Here is a 19143-nt window from a genome sequence, read left to right as displayed (position 1 = left end):
TAATATTTTACATTATTTTTTATAGATAAATGAAAGAATGTTATTGCAATGTTTCCAAAATATAAATATCGTATTGCTAATATCTAACAAACATTGTTAATTTATGTTTCTACAATGTTTCTGTAATGTTGTATTGCAATTCCCAATATTGCAAGATTGTCGCAAAGTAGTTGTAATATTCTGTGCGATATGGATATTGTAACAATATATTCTTACTTTCTTGGATATTAAAAGGCCTGTAAAATTTAAAAAATTAAATATTTATAATAAAGATTATTTATAAGTAGAAAAAAGTTTTTAAATAAAACACATACACACGAAGATATTAAAATTATATTTTTGCGTAATATAGGTGATATTTCGGGCACTCCTGGAATATTAGATATAAAATATTACCTTCCATTGATATTAAGTTTTATCGTTATAGTTATTGTAATCTGCGTCTACTACTTCTATAGTTGTAAGTACATTTAATATACGTATTTGATATATGCGTATTGACTTGAATTGTATATTATATATATATATATGTATATCAGATGTAATATCTAGAAATGTATTGAAAATAATTAATTTACTTATATAAAGTTAAATTTTTCAATACAAACTATTATAAAGCAATTATTACATAATTAAATTGAAATTTTATTACAGTATATCGACAACGCAGAAATAATAATGAACAACTTATGCCTTCAATAATGACGGACATCGAATTAGCTATTCTACATGAAGTACCTTGCCAAAACACTCAATTCAATATAATTTACAGTCCTATTTTACATTATAATCCGGATAAATATGCAATAACCGAAATCAAACGTGAACAAATTACACTAACAAAACATCTTGGTAGCGGCGCATTCGGAAGGGTAAAACTTAATTTTTTCAAGCAACGTTTCACGATATTAATTTCTAGATCAACAACACAGATATACGTTTCCTAATAAAGACATAAATTACATGAATTTTTATAATAGATTATACTTTAAAATTTAGGTGAGACAACATACATGCACTTTATTATGTATTTTTCGTTTAATTATTTAATATAAAGTGAAAACGTGACATTAAACTATACATTTTTTAAAATGAAATACGCATGTAAATTTGTTTAAAATATTTCGCAGGTGTTTCAAGGAAATGTGAAGAACTTAGAAAGATCGGGCACAGAGATATCCGCTGCAATAAAAGTGCTTCGAAATGATGCTTCTTCCCATGAGAAAAAGAAATTTTTAGAAGAAGCCAGACTTATGAATCACTTTCGACATGAACATATATTAAGATTGTTAGCAGTTTGTTTAGATGGAGATTCGCCGTTACTAGTGTTGGAATTGATGGAAACTGGTGATCTGTTACAATATTTAAGAGATTGTCGAAATTTGCAAACGTCAGATTCGCATGCTCTGCGTTTGCAGGATTTGCTCGCCATGTGCGAAGATGTTGCGCGAGGCTGTTGCTATTTGGAAGAGTTGCGTTTCATACATAGAGATCTAGCGTGTCGTAATTGCTTAGTATCTTCGAGAAATCGCGAGGACCGTGTCATCAAAATTGGAGATTTTGGTCTAGCTAAAGATATCTACACGGATGATTATTATCGCAAGGTAAATATAATTATTTAAAAAATTAATTATTAAAAAAGCGAGTTCTTTGAATGAAAATGCTTTTCATTTTTTATAATAATATTATTGTGCATTTTCTTTTTGAATAATATTAAATATAAATAAATTATTTTCATCTATATAAAACAAGAGATAAATGAACATTTTTCATTTTAAACATATTCTAAAAATGGACAACTTGAATCGGAAAATTAGGTTTTAGTTTAAATCATGTTTCAGCAAGGAGAAGGTCAGTTTCCTGTTCGTTGGATGGCACCGGAATCTTTGGTGATCGGAATATTTACTTCTCTAAGCGATGTTTGGTCATTTGGGGTGTTAATGTGGGAAATTACATCATTGGGTGAACAACCTTACACTGGCAAGACTAATGAAGAAGTGATAAATTATGTACGTGCTGGAGGCAGGTTGTCGATGACTCTTAACTGTCCGTCAACGTTGTATCAGTTGATGCTGCGTTGCTGGAGTGCAGCGAATGCCAGACCAAATTTCAAACTTTGTCTGAAAAATATTATAGCATTAAGAAAAAACATAAAGGATGCCACACTGAGTTCAGTCGATGTTATTTAGTCGATATAATGTTAATGTTATCTTATTTTCCAAACGACCCAATAAATCTTAATGTAGGAAAATATTTCCGGATAATTGATTCTGTCATTTTGTCAGATTTAATCTTAATATATTAGATTTGTTGGAGATATATAAAAATTTTAAAGTCTGCGCCCTTGTATGAATTTTGAAGGTTGGTCACATTGTCTAGTAGTGCTGCCGTTGCACGATTGCGTATTGCACAGTTTGACACATTGATCTCTTTATTATAGTTAGATACACATACAGGAAAAAGAAAGTTACTATGTGAAAAACCAAGGTATTTTATATAGAGCTTCTTTTATAAAAGCCTTTAAGTTTTCTTTAAGAATCTATAAATAAACTTTATATTGTGGTATAAAGAGTGTCGCATCATCAATTGAGCCTGGTCTTTTTACTCCCGACTGCTGCCAACCGTAGGTTGGCAAAAGACGGAGGAAATAGGCGTTTCACCGAGCTCGGATCGGTTCTGGTCACTATTCTCGATAAGAATAACATAGTTCGGTGTCATTTTTTGCACATCAGTTTTTTATTATCCATTTATCGGCTTCTCTTCATTCACACATGCTAACAAGATTTACCAATGAAAATAAAAAAAGTTTTTTAATCTTACCTTCCGAAAAATTTTGATTATTAAAAAGTGCACTGATAAAAAAATCGATGATAAAATTGACTATAATTGCATGGTAAAAAAATTATAGTTAGGATACTCATTTTTATAGTAAATTTTACTATAATACTGGTAATATAAACTATATACGCATGGTACCGAGAAACAATGAAACTCTTTACTATAATTTATAATAATTTCAAATATCATATAAGTAAAAAATGAAAGAAAGGAATGATACATATAATTTTACTATTCATATAGTCATTCTAACATTAATAATGGTAAATATTACTATATTATTATCTTTCGTTTAGATATTAATATAGTAGTAATAAATGAAAAAAATTATAATAACAGCTATATCTAAATAGTACGTGGAACCTGATGAATAGCACATTTAACAACATAAAACTTATTATTTGGAATGATTGTATGTGGCACATGTTTCTTCGCTTGCCGTTACGCGGCGCACTACTCTTAACTTTTCTCGTATTCAATATTTAGCATAAAATGTATATAAAGGACTAGTGTTAAACACGTAAGATCTAAAGTATATTTTTTTCCTCTTAGCAGTAGTGCGAGAAAGAGGATGCTACTCACACGCAAGTTCTCGGATTGTATGCATGTGAGCATCCTCTTTCTGACATATCACTGTTTATCAGTTTAATTTCAGACAAACTGAATTTAAAATAATTTATTTAATAATCTGGATTCCTTGTTAGGATTCAGAATATTAAACAGATTATTTGAAATTATAGACGGAAAAGGACTTTTAAACGTCTTAGTGCTGCGTATATTAAAAATTTGTAATATACGTAACATGTATTACAGATTTTCAGTACTGATAGTGAATTTCGGAACACTACGTATACCATAACCATATGGTTACATGAAATGGATATTATGATTTTACGAACTATATTTTCATGTTATATCAACTATATTTTTTATAGTAAAATGCACTATTATATATGCTTGACGCCTTAAGATACTATAAATTATAGTGAAATTATGATAATTTCAACTATAATTTTTTATCAGTGTGCCATATCCGTTTTCATGATAAACGTAATACTGACGCTGATTTTCGAGCATTCAAGGCGAAACCTAATGGTTGCCATTATATATATTAGGGTGATTCAACAAAACAACCTGATGTCCTTGGTATGTAATATTCTGGAACGAATTTTGAAATGATTTTTCCTTTTACAAAAATTTGTCTGAAACTAGTTTTTACGTTATAATTGACAAATAGTTAACTATTCACGAGTCGGTTACAACGGGCAGACAAGACGGAGCAATGCGTCATAAGACTATAGCTACACGGTCTACATTATTACATAATTTTGTTATTCTACAATATTATTGATCGTTTGAAATTTAATGAATTATTATTGCATTATATTATAAAATACTATACAATATTATCAGTATCTAAGGAGTATCTTAATATGAAGAACTGAAAATGAAATTTCGATAACGCGATTTTTGCATAATTGACAACTAAAAAATTACCCAAATAAATAATATGGTTTGATTAAGTATTCTTGCTTTAGAGAATCAAATGAATTTATAATTCCTTTGTAGGGTTTGTTCATCTTATTAAATCACAGAACTTTTCTGAATTCTACTTGACATTTTACAAAATTTCATAAGAATGTCTTACTGGAAACGTAATTGTAGGACTTCACTATTACTTGCAAATATTAATTCTTGCACTAATTAAAAAAATAAATATATATATAAATTGACTGTAACTTAAGATAACTAGGATAAAATTATATCACTAATTCCACAAATTAATATTTTTTTAACTACTATTATATTGATATATTGATAAGGCAAATATTTATAACATACGCAATCAAGAGCATATTATATCCCAGGTAGCAAGTACGCGTCATTTTGACGTTTCAAATTGATCAGTCACTCATTGACGTCACGAGTTGACGTTTTTATGACGTAAAAGTGGCGGTCTAATGTCACAGATTCTTGACGTCATGACATGTACCGCATTTTGACGTGATAAAATGTATCATATTTTGACGTCTTTTTCTTATATAATAATATTTTGTCTTATTTAATAATGTCTTTTTCTTATATAATAATAATTCTTATAATAATGTATTTAATAGCGTTGTCGAATAAAGCAGATTAATCGATTCGAGAGCATCATTGAACAATTACAGCCATTCTATTCTTCAGAGGAATCTCGAATCGATTAAACTGCTTTATTTGAAAACGCTGGAAAACACAAATGTGATAAGAAAAAAGGTCATAAGTTTTATATTTGTTATTATTATTTTATTTAAATATAAATAAAAACTTACTTCTAATATCATATAAAATTTCAACAAATAATGTCTTCCGTTGCCTACGTTTTATAAAAATATATTTTGCCAATCAACTGAATTATAAAAAAATTTATATATTTTTTGGCATTTTAATTACACTCGATTGATATAGTTAATATTTTCACTGTGCACTAATTTAATGAACACTTGAGTGGTTAAGCAACATGAGTCGTGCACAGATAAATGCATGCGTGGAAAGAAAAATTGTCTGATCGCGAAAGTCATGTTATATAAAAAATTTTAAAAGATTTTTTTATGGGATTGATGTACTAACTAATCACATTAATAATCAAATAATCGCCAGTTCATGACTGAAATATGACGTCAAAATAATGTTATATCAAGACGTCAATATAAGTCATGTAACAAATCAGTCACTTTAACGACATATGACCAAAAATGACCAATTTGGAACGTCAAAATGACGTGTGCTTGCTAACTGGGATATTGTTGCATCCGTGGAACGCCCGCGACACAACCGAAATCTTTGATATCGCATACTTCATGTTCAAATTATCGGAATATTGTATTCCATATTCAAAAATTTAAATCTTATATTAGCTGGTGGCTTTCAAATTCTTAAAATTCAACTGCAGTTATGCAAAGTAAATATTTTTCTATTAATTTTTGTGCTTATCCGTAATTTCATGGAAAATTGTAGAGATTCTATGTCGATATAAATATTATATTAACTTTTGCTTGTTGTATTTTTCACGAAAGATAGAGTATTTTCATAATGTACTTTACATTCACATTCTAATGTGAGCTGTGTCATTCCTGTGCATTCATTTGCAATTCGCATCTTTTTATTAATTTTGGCAATAAATCGTAATTTTTTTGTTAAACAAACTGATTGACTGTAAAACTGTTGTATCATTAAATAATTACACTGACATAACTAAACCAGCTTATTGTATAATTAAATGTAGGCTGTAATTGCATATATGTTATCAGTAGACATAAATCTCTGTTTTTACTGGAATCCATCAATTCTCTAAAAAATTATATATAACTAGTCAATTGTACAATCTTTGATTTTCAATCACAATTTCAAGAAAAAAGAAAATCAAATTGCGTTCGTAAAAACAGGAAAGGAAAATATCATTAGCGGTTTAATAAATAAGAGATACTTATCTTATTTTGCAAGATAAAGGAAGTTCATTCTACATCTTATTTCTCGCTGAGAATCCAGTTTATGTAGATTTACCCAAAATAAGTTCAATTGTCCCGCATAGATTTTCAACTTTTTACGCGAAACGAGGTTTACTCCATTCCGCTCCCTGCTTTAAGTGCAAAACTATATAATCTATTATTGCATAATTTCACATAAATTTGCAGTAATCCACGCAAAACGATTTACATTAATATTATCATCGGTTTATCTTTTTTAATTATTTATAACTTTGTAATAAACAACAAGCGACGGCTAAAATCTTTTGAATGTCACTCAGGAACATGTCCTTGACAACATATGTTAGAGTCATCGGAATTGGTGAGGTCGTCACTAATATAAAGCGCTTCATTCCTTAAAATTTACCCCCCTCCCCTTTTATTTAAGGTATGTATAAGGATGATGTTATTTTAACTATTCCTCCTTCTTTTTTCAATCATACTCTTGATACCTTTAATTCTTTCCATCCTCGTCTACAATTCACAATGGAAATTGCTGAAGACAATGAAATTAATTTTTTAGATGTGACTTTAATATCAGACAATAACTTTATAATTTCTTACTGGTATCATAAAGATACCTTTTCCGGTAGATTTTCCTGCACTTTTTGTCTCAGCATCCTCTTTGCCAAAAAAGAGGCACAATAATTGGTCTGATAGACAAGGTTTTCCGTTTGTCCCACCCTGTTTATCATTATAAAAATATTAAAATGGCCATCAACATTCTTTTGAACAATGGATATCCTTTAAATTTTATTTTCCATACATGGTTGGACCGCCTTAAAAAACACCTTTTTAATTCAGATTCCTTAGTCAATAATACTCATGTCACAAATACAAATGATCCCATTACGTATTTCACTATACCATATGTTCCTTCAATTTCCGAGCGTTTCAAACATATTGTTAAAGATTTGAATGTTCGACTCTCGTACTATAGTATTAATAAAATGAGAAGTTTTATCAGGGTTCATAAGGACCCTCTTCCTATCTCTAATTCCATAAATATTATATACAAATTAAATTGCATTGATTGAGATGCATCCTATGTTGGACAAACTAGCAGACAACTGCACACCAGAATCAACGAACATCGCAGTCATATTAGACGTAACACTAATACTCAATCGGTCATCACTAATCACAAGGTTTCGATCATTTTTAATTGGAATGAGGTGCAGATTTTAGATCGGGAACCATTTTTGAATAAAAGATTGATTTCTGAAATGCTATTTATCAAAAGACAAAAAAATGGTCTAAATTTGCAAACGGATACTGAACGTTTACCAGAAATTTATTTAAACATTGTCAACAATTTGCCAAAAATTTAACACAGTCTTCTATCATAATAAATAGGTCTGCGACTTTGCGTATGTGTACATTTTTATATATTATTTGACTCGCTTTATCGTTTATAAATAAGTCACATCTATCCGTTAAAGACTAGTCGATCTTTGTCTTCGGAGATGTTGAGTTGTTTTCATTCGTCTCCAACGGTTCGTCATTGTTTTCGATGCCTGGAAGTAAGTCTTAATTTCGTAGTTTTAACTTCTTAACTTTTCAATTTTTAATTCTTTATGATTCTATATTTAGTTTATATTTATTTAATAGTTTATATTATAGTTTATATTTAGTTTATATATATTTATTTTTTTCTTATTATTGTTGACTTTTAAAACATTGACATAAAAATTTCAACCTCTTAACCTTTCAAGTTTAATTTTATTACTTATTTCTATCTTTGTTCACATTAGTTTACATTATTTATTTAATTTATTTCACTTTTTGTTTCTTACTTTTATATAATTTTTTCTTTGACAAATTTAACTGATTTTATTACAGGCATCGTCAAAATAATGAGATACCGAAGCATTTATTAGACGGCACACTTTGTAATTGACTCCGATATAAAACCTTTTGTTAATTTTTATCACATCATCAAATTTGCGCTGAAGATGGCCCAAAAATAGGGTCAAAACGTTCGCAAACTTTTCTTTGTAATTTGTCCCATATTTATTTGATTGTATAATAAACTGTGTTATAAGATCGACACTTGACTCGTATTGCCGCGTATTGACGCGTATTAAAACTGATTTGTTTAATTTTATATTTCGAGTCTTATATTTTTTTTTATTAATTTTAATTAAGGAGGGAAATTCCTGTAAACGACGTGTTTTTCAATAATTTTTTACAAAAAACTGAAAGCATTTATTGCAATTTCTGAAGTTACATATTACTATGAAAAAATTTTTTTATGAATAAAAAAAAACAAAATGGCGACGCTACAGCTGACCAAACTTGACTCCTCGGATTTGCGCCGTGCAACGCCCAGGTCCTTGTAGTTATCTGAAATCAACGAACAAAATTTTTTCCATTAAAATATGAAATTCTTCTTTGCATGAACCTAAAATTAACAAAAAAAAGTGAAAAATAAAAATTTGAGGACAAAAAGAAAAAAAAACACTTTTTTTCATAAACAAATTGTTAAAAACAATACTTGAAAAACAATACTATGAAAAAAGTGTTTTTTTTTCTTTTTGTCCTCAAATTTTTATTTTTCACTTTTTTTTGTTAATTTTAGGTTCATGCAAAGAAGAATTTCATATTTTAATGGAAAAAATTTTGTTCGTTGATTTCAGATAACTACAAGGACCTGGGCGTTGCACGGCGCAAATCCGAGGAGTCAAGTTTGGTCAGCTGTAGCGTCGCCATTTTGTTTGTCTTTATTCATAAAAAAATTTTTTCGTACACATTTTAACGTCTATTGTAATATGTAACTTCAGAAATTGCAATAAATGCTTTCAGTTTTTTGTAAAAAATTATTGAAAAACACGTCGTTTACAGGAATTTCCCCCCTTAATAAATAGTTACCAATTATAAGTTTGCAGCAAAATTAACATAGCTATCTTCATGATATTGTTTTGTGCTATATATTACAAAAGAAAGCCGAATAATCACTCGTGAAGGATATCAGATTTTATTTTCAAATTATTCAATTTGTTCGGGACAATTCGAGTTATTAGAACTAAAAATATTGTTATAGTTGATAGATGAGTATTACCTTCAATATTTCTTTTAAAACTTGCGTTGTTGTTGTTGAACTTAGCTGCTTGTTAACAAAATTTATCGTTAACTTCTTTTATTCCTCGCCTATTTCAATTCCTCTAGGACATTCGAGAAATGGATAAAGACCAAGTGCAACATTAAATTGTAAGAATTATTTTCGTACTAAAACCATTTTCTTCAGCTGCTCTGCGTGTAAAATTAATTATAGTATTTGTGTCTAACTTTGTATACTCTTCCGATGATATTACAGCGCTGTAGTGATGGCACGCAAACTGGAAGCAGAATTCCTCGAGTTCCTGTAATTCACACGATATTCGATGATATATTGTACACACATAAATAAATACATTGCAATTACTAAATTCCAACAGTAATAGTAATTAACTACAAACTGTGATACTTACCTTAGCATCGTATTCGATTGCCTTTTTGTAGAAGAAAAGTACATTTGGCACAGTAACGGCTTTCTTTATTATTTGACTGCAAGCTTTTATAAGATTAGTTTCAGGTAAATACAGGTCGGCCAATTCCATAAGCTCTGTAACAAAATGCCGTTTCAGTTTCCGAGATGAAAGTAATAATTTTTGAGTTTACAACTTCAATTACCTAATGCATTCCCCAAAGGTAGATCAACTGTGCCGGTATATAAGTATTTCAAAAAAGCTTTATAGACGATGTAAGAAAATTGATCATAAATTAACAAAGAGATTTAAGGATATAAAGCTTATAATCTAAGATCGAAATTTCTAAATTCCAATTTACGATTACTTACACTTATTATAAGCAACTTATTTGCCTATTCACGCGAAAATTTTCTTTGTCACTATCCGATTAAATCAATTACCTTCAATAAAAAATGCGAACTAAATAACAAATCTACATTTAAATTAAATGCGATAGGCGACTGATCATTTCTGATTAATATAGAAAATTGACTGATGAAGCTTTGTGATCAGAATTCTTTGAAATTCCGAGAATTTTCTTTGTCGCCATCCAATTAAATCAATTATTTTAAATAAAAAATATGCGAACTAAATAACGCTGACAAGAACTAAAATAGATCTGTAATTCCTCCTATCATTAATTACTCAAATGCTTAATTACAATTACATATTGCTTGTATTAAATTTATTATTCAACGATTAAATCAGTTTTTATTATCCAGTCTAAATCAGTTTTTGGAAACACTACAATATATATATATATATATATGTGTGTGTAATTAAAGAAATATACTAAATTCTTTGAGATAGAATAAAAATATTTTGCCACTAAAAAATTAGGGTCATTTAGGATACATTACAAATGTCCCGTTGCCAGTTGTCAAACCATTGCGATCCAATTAGCATCAAGCTAGTTTGATTATAAATAAAATAAAGGCGCACGTATTTTTTCCATTTTATTATAATCTATTTTAAATCTATTATAAATATAATATTAATAATATAAATAGTAATTATAATTATAGCTGTTTTGTTCATATAATAATTCTATTTTATTTATATAATAAAATGGAAAAATAACTATATATTTACTAACTCGCCTCGTGTTTACTGCCGCATGATTTGCTTATCATTGATGAGACAAAACATGTGGCAGCGTGTGGCTGAGCCAGCAAGGCTCTTGCTCGCCATATGAATAAAAGAGTCGCGGGTTCAAATCCCGCTAAGGCCAGAATTTAATTCTGGCGATAAACCAGCCTTCAGGTGAAGTATGGGGAGTGGAAAAAAGAAGAGGATTGGAGCAAACATATCGATATAAAACATATCGAATCATCGAATGCTGATTTTAGAGATTCCAATATATTAATTCTTCAGTTAATTTTCCAGTTAAGTTTTCAGTTAATGTCGTTGCAAAAGGTTGGACGATGCACTGTCCAAAGTGATAGCCCTATATGTAGATCGTCCCGTTGCAGTTAACGGCAACGCTCATATTGACATAAGCAGCGATGTCCTTTGTTATCTCGGGCATGTTCACATGTCAATCGTCAATCATTTTTTATTATTCTGTTTCTCCTTTTATTCATCATGGCAATTATTAAAATGTTTTTTATCAAAAATTAAATCAAAATTGATAAATTAAAGCCACAGCACGGTAGTTGGAGCGCAAGGAAGGAACAACACTTCTTCTTTCTAATTACTCGGATATTTCAAATTGAATATTATTACATTAACAAAAATGAACGTTTCGGATTATCTTTTGATTCATTTTCTGCGCCACTTAATAATACGCGTTACAAAGTGTTATATAGTGATGTATTAAATTATAAAATTATCTGTCCATCGACGCACTAAAATAACGCGAAGTTGTATCTCGCAGATATCTCTGATAAGCACTTTGTTCTAAATAATTCTTCCAGTTATTGTATAATGTGTCAAGTCCTAATAAATCTAACTAGTCAAATAAAAATCCGAATCTAAAGAAGCATTACACGAAAAGTAACTTTTTAATTCTATAATTTAATACGTTTACTAATTTTATAGTTTAATACATCACCGTATAACACTTTGTAACGCATATTATTAAGTGGCACAGAAGATGAATAAAAAAATGATCCGAAACGTTCCTTTTGTTAATGCAATAACATTCAATTTGAAATATACGAGTAATTGGAAAGAAAAAAATGTTGTTTCTTCCTTGCGCTCCAATTATCGCGCTGTAGCTCTAATTTTGATTTAATTTTTAATTATCATTATTCTATCTAATTTCAATTTTATTTAATTTTTCATCAATATTCATTTCATGAATTACCACGATCTGATATAGTTAAAATTAAAATATAATTAAAGTTAAAATCGCGTTAAACCAATCGTTAACCAATTATAAAAGGTAATATTTGACAAAATAGTAAAATGTAATAGATTAAAAATTTATAAAAGTTATAAAAAAATTACAAAAATTAAAATTTTTTCAAATTTATAATATAAACATTTTCAAAATTTATAATACAATAAATAATATTATTAATATTATTTTATTTATTTATTTTATTTTATTTAATATGTAACGCCATGTTACTCTTGCACTTCGAGCGTTTTTATTCCTATACTCTCAATTCTCGCTTGCACTGATTCAGTGCAAGATCAGTTCTAATTCAGTCTAGTGCAAGAATAAAAAACAGACCTTATTTCATATCATCGAACGCTTTTTGTTTCTTTTTATCTTGCCGGCATCTACGATTATTTGAATGAAAAGGAAGAGGAAAACAAGGCCATCAAACTTACTCTTTTTCCTTAGCTATTTCCAAATTCCTCTTCTCTATATCCTCCGGGGAACAGAGCTTCTTCGATGTAATCGACATAATGTAGAGTAATCCGACTTTGTGTCAGCGTAATTTTAAATTAAAACTTAAAGAACGCGCGGACAATGATGTACTTTATATATGCGATTGCCAAACTGAAAAGTTAACTCTAAATACTGAGTCTCTGATGTATGTATACTTTTAAATAAAAATAAATTTCATATTGGGAAAAAACGAAGGACGTGAAACAGATTAAAAGAATATACATGAAAAATGAAATGGCGCGTTCGCATAATCGATTTGCAAAATATTCATTGCCATATTAAGAATATAAATATAAAACATATATATATACCCAGTAAGCAAAATGTTAGCAGGTTGGCAGCAGATTGGCAGCAAATTCGATCAGATTTCCATATCAGAACCGTAGCCATCTGTGTCCGCATTAAGCTTTTGTTTTGGCGACAGAGTCTGTAAAACATAACCTGTCAACAAACTGTCAGTAGAATCTGTAAAACCTAACCTGACAACATATTGTCAGCAGTATCTGTAAAACATGATCTGACAACAGATTGTCGGCAGAACCCGAGCAGAATCTGTGCACGCAATCTGATGGCAAATTTACAGCAGAAACCGAGCAGGATCTGCGCGATGCAATTTGATGTTAGATTGCCAGCAGAAACCGAGCAGAATCTGCGCATGCAACCTGATGGCAAATTGACAGCAGAAACTGCACAAGATTTGCGCTTACTTTTATTAATATTATATAAATGCAACAAAATTGATTATTACAAGTGCTAAATAAGAATATTATCGGCAAGTTAATTACAATTTTCTTCTAAAATGATATATATGTCATATGTTATATCGTAATATATGTTAATATAATATATGTTATATCGTAGTTATATCTCATATAGCGAAGGACTAATTTAATTTAATTAAATTAAATTAGTCCTTCGCTATATTTAATAATATATAATTAATAATAAAGTAAATGATAAAAGTAAATGTAACTTGTAAAACTGGAGATGTAATTTATTTAGAATTAAATTCTTGCTTTATGCCTCAAATAGGCAGTACATGAATAATTTTCCATTTATCATATTGATTCCAATCAGTTTAATATTCTGAATCTCATCTGCTTGTATCAGATATCAGAAATTAAAGTGATAGAAATTAAAATGATAATTACTATATTTTTAGTCTTTTCTTCATATTCGCGACTTTATATATATTTCTGACAGAAATTAGATTACGAGAAAGTACAGCTCACGTTACAGCGGTAAGTGAAAGAACTATCGAATCATGCAAACTCTGTTCCGTTTCTGCCGTAAATCTGCTATCAGAGATTGTGTGCGCAGATCCTGCTCGATTTTTGTTATCAATTTGCTATCAAATTGCGCCTCACAGATCCTGTTAAATTTCTGCTATCAATTTGCCGTCAGTTATATCTGCAGGCTCTACTCGATTTCTGCCGATAATTTGACATCAAATTTCATTGTGCAGATCCTGCTCGGTTTTTGTTATCAATCTGCTGTCAAAATTGCGCCGCACAGATCCTGCTCGGTTTCTGCCATCAATGTGCCGTCAATTATATCAACAAGTTCTGCTCGGTTTCTATTGACGATCTGTTGTCCAGTTATGTGAACAGATTTTGTTGTATGTCTGCTGACATGCTGGCAACATGATCGAATATATCAATTCCTCTATGCAAACTGTAGTCTCTCTGCCTTTAAAATTTGTAATGGGTGTTTGACGAAAATCTGTTCTAACAGATTTGGCTATCTGGGTACATATATATATATATATATATATATATATATATATGTATATATGTATATATATATAAACTTAAATTTAAACGGGCAGTAAGAGCCAAACGCGGATGGTAGTGCGTAAGTTCAACGAGAATTAAGTTTTCGTTGAAACTTATTTGTGTGCACAGGGCACAAATTTTCTTGGTACGATACCAAGCAAATTTAAAATAATTCTGAATTCGAGACTTTATTTTAATTATTATCCCTCTTTTTCCCCCCTGTAATGTTGTAGGCGAGAAAAATATCGGGCCGAAAGTCGCTGAATCGGGAATCGAACCCGAGTCTTTCGCTTGCCGGGCGACTGCTCTTACCACTGAGCTATTCAGACCCTTCAACTCGATACTTCTCGGTCGCCTACAAATATATATTAAATTGAAGAATAACGCAAGCGAAAGACTCGGGTTCGATTCCCGATTCAGCGACTTTCGGCCCGATATTTTTCTCGCCTACAACATTACAGGGGGGAAAAAGAGGGATAATAATTAAAATAAAGTCTCGAATTGAGAATTATTTTAAATTTGCTTGGTATCGTACCAAGAAAATTTGTGGCCGGTGCACACAAATAAGTTTCAACGAAAACTTAATTCTCGTTGAACTTACGCACTACCATCCGCGTTTGGCTCTTACTGCCCGTTTAAATTTAAGTTTATGTTTAATATACAGAGCCTAATTTCTTATAGTTATTTAGATGTATATATATATTACGCTATTAATATTTACTTATAAATTAAATCCACTCATTTATTTTTTTAATTATGTATAAATTAACAAGGAAATTTAAGGATATAAAGCTTATAATCTCAGATTGGAATTTCTAAATTCCATTACGATTACTTACACTTAGGTAACTTTGCCTATTCATGCGAAAATTTTCTCTGTCGCCATCCGATTAAATCAATTACCTTAAATAAAAAATATGTGAACTAAGTGACAAAAACTGACAAAAAAACTCAATGGACCTGTAATTTCTTCTTCTTATTAACTACTCAATAATTGCTTAATTATAATTACATTATACATGTATCATTTAGGATTTATATTACATATAATAAAAATATCGTAGATGATTTTATTGAAATTTATAATATTATTTATCTCTATCTTTCATAATTTCGATGCATACATACTGTATTTGATAATACAATGATCATTCTTCTTATATATTCGCTTTTTGACAAAAGAAAGTAGTGAGAGAAGTAAAAATTTCTTATGAGTAATATCAAATTTAATATTTAAGAATTGTGTTTTATTTATCAATTTTATAAATATTTCGATTGATAAATAAAATTAGATAAAAAATTATTGCATATAAAATTTATATATTTATTTTATGCAGATGTATAATATTACACTAATGGTAACTGGAACTACTTATTATTAGATGTTGATGGCATCATTGATCCACATATAGGAATAAAAAACAATCGGTGCTTTGACTCGACACTTATTCAAGACATTTAGTCAAAAGAATTCTTTAAAAACTTGCTCTTTAAAAAAAATTAAGTCCTAAAAGCACTTTCTTTGGCTGCTCTGTGTATAAAATTATTCTTTATATTTATGTCCAACTTAATATACTCTTTCGATAGTATTACATATGTCATATGATGCAGAGCAAACTGGAAGCAGATCTCCTCAAGTTCCTAAAATTTACATAATATTCGATGATGTATTGTATACAGATAAATAAATACATTGCAATTAATGAATTCCAATATTAATAGCAATTAACTCCGAATTGTGAATACTTACCTTAGCATTGTATTCGATCGCCTTATTATTCAAGAAAATTACATTTGACAGAGTAACGGATTTCCCTATTATTTGACTGCAATCTTTTTTAATATGAGTTTCACAATACGTGTAGGCCAATTTCATAAGCTCTGTAACAAAGTGTCGTTTCAGTTTCCAAGTTGTAAGATTGTGGTAGTTTTAGTTACATTCAACTGCAATTTACCTAATGCGTTCTCCGAAGGTAAATCGACTGTGCCGGTATATTTCAAAAAGGCTTTATAAACGACGTAAGAACATTCTGATACGTTATACACTGACGATGAATCCGATGTACTGTCAAAACGCAATGTGACATTATGTAATAACCAAAGAGAAATTGTAGTAAAATATTCTAATAAGAGTACCGATTTTTTTTCTAAATGCTTATCTTTGATCATTTTCAATCCAATCATGTTAAAACGTGTTTTTGAAATACTGATAACGAATCTTAAGAATACTTTTGTGAACGTGAATAGATTGTCCTTCGACTTGTATAGTAAAATCGCTCGTCAACTGAAAGACAAAAATTAATAATGTAATTTAACAATATAATAATTTAATAATAACAATTTAATAATTTAATATTAAAATTAATGTAATATTAATATAAAAATTATCATAAAATGTGTTTTATCAAAAATATGTAATTTTTTTATTTTTAATGTTATTCAATGTAAGACTGGAGACCAGAAATCTTAATCAAAACAATTTTTAATTTATTGTTATCTTATATATTAAAAGTTTTCCAAATTCTTTTTTACAAAAATCTACACATCTCTTACAAATCCCTATATTCTTTTATAGCAATTAACCAAACTAATATGAAAACATATATTATATATATTTAGATACATGCTATATAATGTAAAAAAGCGCATATTACACCACAGAACATTGCAGTAATATTGCAGCAATATTGCAATGTTGCTGCAATGTTACAACAATATTAATAATACTGCTGCAATATTCTGTGCTGTATGAGTATAGAACAATAATATGAAAGATAGCTCTAGTTGTGGGAAAAGGATAATGCTAAGTGTGTGAAGAGGACAGTGCGACAAGGATGGCATCAACGTGTGACAAGGATGGCGTCAACGTGGGACAAGGATGGCACATTGTAAGATGCTGCATAGGTGGGAGAAGGACGAGGTAAGTGAGTGAGTGATAGCGACGAGCATATGAAAGAGAGAGAACGATATTGCAAGAACAACGCGTGCGAGAGAGAACTATAATATCGCGAGATTTAGAACGATAATAGCGCGAGAACAATGCGTGCGAGAGAGAACGCATACGAAAGAGAGACTTATGATTAACGCGTGCGAGAGAGAGAGAACTATAATATCGCGAGAATAACGCATGCGAGAGAGAACGATAATATCGCGAGAACAACGCGTACGAAAGAGAGAACGATATCGCGAGAACAACGCGTGCGAGAGACAACGATAAATTCTTATAACTAGCGCGAGAGAGATAGCGCAAGGGATGGGAGCGCAAGGGAAAGGCGCGTAAATAATTAGATTTTTTTTTCTTTTTTAATTAAAATATATAAAATTTATTATAGTGTGTAATACAATTGTGTGCGTGCGTGTGTGTGTGTGTGTGTGTGTGTGTGTGTGTGTGTATGTACTTAATATATAAAATATAATAATAATAAAATATAAAAAAAAATATATATATATATATGGGGGGGGGGTGATGCGCCGGGCTAAGGGGGAGGCCGCTCCTGGAACAGAAAAAAGATGCTGCGTTAATAGAAATATATTACGAAAAGATTTATAAAAAGAAAAAGAAAACACTTACATCTGTCAATCCATTCCTCTTCTCTTTTTTCATCCTGCTCCTCATTCTCTTCTCTTTCCCCATCCTCCTCTTCTCTTTCCTCTTCCTCCTCCTGCTCCTCTTCCTCTTCTTCTATGTTCCAATTTTCTTGTACTCACTGTTCTTCTATGTTACCGTAGGGCTCTTCCCCGAAGAGCCGCCGCAGGTCGAAAATATCTTCAACCTGGCGACTCTCCGGGGTGTCGCCCCCCACATGTAGGAGAAGTCCTCCCTCTCAGCCCGCACCCAGCGTCGACGCTCAATGTTCACGAACCCGAGAATTTCCATTTCGTCCTGGAACTATATCAAAAATATTTATTATTACACAATTTTTTTTTATCACAAGTTTTTCACAATTTTTCACAAAATATTCACAAAAACGATACTTACATTCCACAGAAACGTCAGCTTCATAAATACGATGCATAACATATCGAATACTGTTTCTTTCCACTCGGGGTAAATATTTATGCGATCCATATATATTCCTTTATTTTAAATCTTTACTTAATATAATATTTCTTCTTAACTCGTGCACCGGTCAGAACTTTCTGATGAGAGAACGAGGTCTCGGCACGAGATTTTATAGTAGAGATGTGGCATTATCACCATATCAAAAACACGTCGTAAGACAAAAGTATGCGCGGTCCCATGCAACTCAGCATGGTATATAATATAATATTAATATTATCATATCGCGACTTTGTGAGGAAACAACGAGGTCTCGGCACGAAACTTTAGAATAGGGACGCATCATTATCGCTTTACCAAAAACGCGTCGTAAGACAAAGTATGCATGTTCCCATGCAAATTAGCATGATATAATATAACATTATAATATAATGCGTCAACCCTGATCGAACGGTTATTGAACGGTCATCGAACGCCCGTCGAACGGAAATGAACGACCGTTGAACGGCTATTGAACAGAAATCAACGCCCGTCGAACGGCTATCGAACGGAAATGAACGGTCATTGAACGCCCGTCGAAAGGTCATCGAACGGTAATTGAACGGTCATCGAACGGAAATGAACGACATTAAACGACTGTCGAACAGCTATCGAACGGAAATGAACGGCTATT

The 19143-nt window shown here is 30.5% G+C and overlaps 2 protein-coding genes and 1 long non-coding RNA gene across 6 annotated transcripts in view; 1 reads left to right on the top strand and 2 right to left on the bottom strand.

Moving 5' to 3' along the window:
* The window catches only part of LOC145959838 (proto-oncogene tyrosine-protein kinase ROS-like), a 41973-nt gene extending 39541 nt beyond the window's left edge, over window positions 1-2432 (top strand). The window contains exons 7-10 of the mRNA XM_083079031.1: window positions 353-460; window positions 655-872; window positions 1131-1604; window positions 1842-2432. Of these exons, the coding sequence (XP_082935157.1) occupies window positions 353-460; window positions 655-872; window positions 1131-1604; window positions 1842-2189 (1148 nt within the window). The 3' untranslated portion in view covers window positions 2190-2432. The remainder of the gene's footprint in view (window positions 1-352; window positions 461-654; window positions 873-1130; window positions 1605-1841) is intronic.
* Window positions 2433-15893: 13461 nt separating this feature from the next.
* The window catches only part of LOC145959837 (RCC1 and BTB domain-containing protein 1-like), a 34831-nt gene continuing 31581 nt past the window's right edge, over window positions 15894-19143 (bottom strand). For 2 of the 3 annotated variants that reach the window (XM_083079028.1, XM_083079029.1), the window contains one exon: window positions 16745-16754. Coding sequence is in view for 1 of the 3 variants with exons in the window: in XM_083079030.1 (XP_082935156.1) it covers window positions 16690-16754 (65 nt within the window). In the remaining 2 variants the exon portion in view is untranslated. Of the gene's footprint in view, window positions 16112-16220; window positions 16352-16425; window positions 16755-19143 lie in introns of those variants that run through there. The other variant, XM_083079030.1, reaches the window with a different exon arrangement.
* Window positions 17932-19143, bottom strand: part of LOC145977603 (uncharacterized) — a 29576-nt gene continuing 28364 nt past the window's right edge. The window contains exons 2-3 of one of the 2 annotated variants that reach the window (XR_014440574.1): window positions 18042-18359; window positions 17932-17964 (exon numbers count right to left, since the gene is read on the bottom strand). This is a non-coding gene — a long non-coding RNA (uncharacterized LOC145977603). Of the gene's footprint in view, window positions 18360-19143 lie in introns of both variants that reach the window. The other variant, XR_014440575.1, reaches the window with a different exon arrangement.

Source organism: Camponotus vicinus, unplaced genomic scaffold (assembly GCF_025532165.1).
Source record: "Camponotus vicinus isolate PSW18456_S1 unplaced genomic scaffold, iyCamVici1.0 SCAF_1, whole genome shotgun sequence".
In the NCBI taxonomy this organism is placed as follows: Eukaryota; Metazoa; Arthropoda; class Insecta; order Hymenoptera; family Formicidae; genus Camponotus; species Camponotus vicinus.
The sequence above is the reverse complement of the archived record's forward strand: the minus strand, read 5'-3'. Positions and strand labels throughout refer to the sequence as shown.